This window comes from Arachis ipaensis, chromosome B09 (genome assembly GCF_000816755.2).
Source record: "Arachis ipaensis cultivar K30076 chromosome B09, Araip1.1, whole genome shotgun sequence".
Classification (NCBI taxonomy): domain Eukaryota; kingdom Viridiplantae; phylum Streptophyta; class Magnoliopsida; order Fabales; family Fabaceae; genus Arachis; species Arachis ipaensis.
In genome coordinates this window covers 108,487,549-108,491,580 of record NC_029793.2, presented here as the reverse complement: position 1 = coordinate 108,491,580, position 4,032 = coordinate 108,487,549, and the positions used below count along the sequence as shown (strand labels likewise).

Below are 4,032 nucleotides of genomic sequence, written 5' to 3'. Positions count from 1 at the left end.
TTAGAAAATTTTGTATATTGATCTTTTCGGTCCTACTAGAACTCAAATTTTAGGTAGAAAATCCTATGGTGTAAATAGTTATTGTGGATGATCACATAAGATATGGTTGGATTTTCTTTCTTACTTATAAGAATGATGCTTTCTAGTTTTTGAAAAATTTAACAAAAAAGTTAAAAATAAAAAAGATTGTAAAATTATTTCTATTAGAAGTGACCATGAAAAAGAATTTGAAAATCATCTTTTGTCCATGTAAAATTATTTCTTTTAGAAGTGACCATCTTTCACATAATTTCTATTGCCTAAGAATTCCTCAACAAAATAGAGTTGTGAAAATGAGAAATAGGAGTCTCCAAGAGATCACTAGAGCAATGCTATGTGAGAATAAAATTCTCAAGTTTTTATGGATTGAAACTATTAACACAAGTTACTACATTTTGAACTGAACCATCATTAGAAAATTATTGAAAAGGACATTTTATGAACTATGTAAAGAAACTCCTCCTATTTTGCACTATTTTCATGTTTTTGGAACAAAATATTTTGTTTTAAATATGAAAAAAAATCTAGAAAAATTTGATTCAAAATCATATGAAATAATTTTTGTTGGTTACTTCACTTTTAGTAAGGCTTATAGGATTCATATCAAAACCACTAAAACTGTTGAGGAGACTATGCACGTTGTCTTTTTTGATACTAATACTTTCTCTGGTGTTCCTAAAGATGATTATGCATATATTTCAAGTGTTGAAGCTACTCAAGTTGTCACAAATCCATAACAAGTTTTTGCTCCAGAAACTATCCAAGAACATTCAACAGGAGACAATTTTGTTTTATTTCTGGCTGTTCTTACTGATATTCTTGTTGTTCCTACTCCAAAAACTGTCCAAGAACGTTCTACTGGAGATAATTTTATTTCATCTCCTGTTGCTCCTTCTGATGCCACTGCAACAGAAGGAAATAATGATGCTTCTTACTCTAGAACAACTAACATGTAAATTAAACCTAGAGAATGGAGATCACACCTAAATTATCCTCATGAATTCGTTATTGAAAATCTATCAATGGGAAGAATTACAAGATCAACACTGAAAAATCGAAATTCAAGCATCATGGTCTTAATCTCAACTATTGAACCTAACAACATTGAAGAAGCTCTTGGTGATCCATTTTGGGTGAAAGCAATGAAAGAAGAGCTATAACATTTTGAGAAAAATTAAGTGTGGACAGTAATTCTAGGGCCAATTAGGAAGAAAGTAACCAAAACTAGATGGATTTTCAGAAACAAGTTGGGAGAAAATGGAACTATAGCTAGAAACAAAGCTTGGCTTGTAGATTAGGGATTTGACCAAGAAGAAAGAATCCAATTTGATGAATCGTTTGCTCCGGTAGCTAGAATGGAGGCTATTAGATTGCTACTTGCTTCTGCCGCATATTGCAAATTCAAATTGCTTCAATTGGACATAAAATGTGCATTTTTAAATGGGATTATAGATAGAGAGATCTATGTTGAACAACCCCATGATTTTTAAAATGAAAAATTTTTGAATCCTGTTTTCAAACTAGTTAAGACTCTTTATAGATTGAGACAAGCTCTTAGAGCTTCGTATGAGAGAATTAGTTCTTTTTTACTCAAAAATAATTTTCAAAGGGGTACAATGAGCGCTACTCTATTTATAAAGAATTCAAATGATAATTTTATTTTAGTCAAAGTATATATTGATGATATAGTCTTTGGATCTGGTGATGAATCTCTTTGTGCAGAATTTACAAGCTTAATGACAAGTGAATTTGATATGAGTCTCATGGGTGAACTAACCTTCTTTCTCGGGTTGCAAATCAACCAAATAAAGGATGGAATCTTTGTTCATCAAGAAAAATATGCTAAAGAGTTAATAAACAAGTTTGGAGTGAAACTTGTTAAGCCGATGAGCACCTCTATGCATCCCTCTACAAAGCTAGATAAAGATGAAAATGCAAAGGATGTTAATGAGACAAGATCTGACATAATCTTTAGTGTGGAGCTGCTTTCAAGATTTCAATCCCAACCTAAAGAGTCTCACTTAAGTGCGGTGAAGAGAATCATTCGATACATCCTTGGCCCTACAAATTATGGGTTATGGTATCCTAAATCTGACTTTTTTAGTTTAATTGGATATTCAGATGCTGATTTTGCAGGTGATAGAGTAGATAGGAGAAGCACAAGTGGTATTTATTGCACCATTGGAAATGCCTTAAATATGTGAACTAGCAAGAAACAAGAAATTGTGGCGATGTCCACTGCCGAGGCTGAGTATATTGCTGCCTCTCTTTGTTGTTCTCAACTTCTTGAGTTAAAAACTCAATTAGCTGACTATAAGTTGAATGCCTCCAATATTTCTTTAATGTGTAACAACATAAGTGCCATTAATATTTCAAAAAACTCAGTTTACACTCTAGAACAAAATACATTGAAGTTAAATATCACTCTATTTGAGATCATGTCTAAATGGGAATATTAACATTCAATTTGTTAAGTCTGAGGATTAGCTAGCTAGTATTTTTACCAAACTATTAGTTGAAGAGAGGTTTTGCAAGCTTAAAACTACTTTGGGAATTATTTGCTTAACTGATTTATATTGATTTTCTAGTCTGACATTATATTTCCAGTTTTGTCTTATAGATAAACAGTTTTTTTGCAAATGATGGTTCTGGCTAACTACCCTTTGATGAAATATTGGTCATATGGTTTAGATCATTTTTACTATGACTTGTTGATTATTGGGTTCACAAAATTCCTTTGGGTCTTATGTATTTTTGACATATCCTTTCTAATTTAGTTATTCCCTTCCAAGTTCTCTCGTTATTGCACATATCATTATTTATTCTTTCAATTTATTGTGATTTAATTAATACTTTTTGAGTTTCTAGTTCATAGGACGAGATATGTTTTGTTAGCAACTGATGGACTTTGCTAACTGTTATATGAATCAGCATTGATCTTTTTTATATTAATGATCTTTCACTATTCTTGTTGTTTTTGTGAAAAATCAAAAAACAAAATTAGAATTGGGCAGTAAAGGATTGATGATTCGGAGGTGTTGTAGCTTCTCAAATTAGGAAATTGGCCATCACTATCTAGTTGGCATTTGTCCAGAATTTTAAAGTTAGAAAAGGAGAATATCTAGACATATTTCATTCTTCTTCTTAGAAGCTTTATCCTTTCTCACCTCATGCTCACATAGCAAACATCCATTTATATGGCTTAAAAGTCACTACCTATGTTTTGTTGCGTCTGCTTTACCTCTTCAAGTAATATTCCAACGGTCTTAAAATTTTTGGAGATAAGGAAGATGAGGAAGATGCCATATATTCTGACGTGTGATTAGTGTTATTTCTAATTTATATAATTTTTTTTACTGTGAATATTTTTCTATTGTCTCTAACCTATGTTTGCAGGTGTTTAACTTTTTTCTTTGATGACAAAAGGGGGAGAAATTGGTATAGAGAGATTTAATTATTTTGTGATTTTATTTTGGAAGTGTTGAAACTGTTTTGATACCTCTTGTTGCTATTCAAGTTTATTTTGGATGATTTGGTTTATTGTCATGATTATTGTCTGGTTGCATCTATTCACTCTTGATTAAATTACAATATAGTTGCTATTACTTGTTGTTTGCTAATATTTTTACTACACTCTGATTTACAGACAAATGACATCATAGCACACATTCAGGGGGAGCTTTACTCTTTGGATTCAAAGGGAGATCATTTTGCAAATAAAAGAAAAGTTATCATGCCCTTATTAATCTTTTCTCAATGCTCTACATTTTAAAATATTTGTCATCAAAGAGGATATTGTTAAATTTGAAAAAGATTTTATGATTTATTATGATGACAAATATTTGGTTAAGAATTAATTTAAATTTATGGATTCTAAGACTGAATAACGACGGTTTAAAACTGTCGCAAAACCTTTAGCAGCAGTTCATCCACTACTCTAATATTGAGTGCTGTTAAACTATTAGCTGTAATTTTGACTAATCGCTGATGCCA

General features: G+C 31.2%; 1 protein-coding gene across 1 annotated transcript; it reads left to right on the top strand.

Annotated features, from left to right (window-relative positions):
- LOC107615776 (uncharacterized mitochondrial protein AtMg00810-like) lies at positions 1,656 to 2,243 on the top strand. The gene has a single exon (XM_016317810.1). It carries the CDS (start codon positions 1,656 to 1,658, stop codon positions 2,241 to 2,243), a length of 588 nt encoding a protein of 195 aa, XP_016173296.1.

What these genes read in the sequence shown, in the direction of transcription:
- LOC107615776 (XM_016317810.1), top strand. Translation starts at nt 1,656, where the DNA reads ATGAGCGCTACTCTATTTATAAAGAATTCAAATGATAATTTTATTTTA.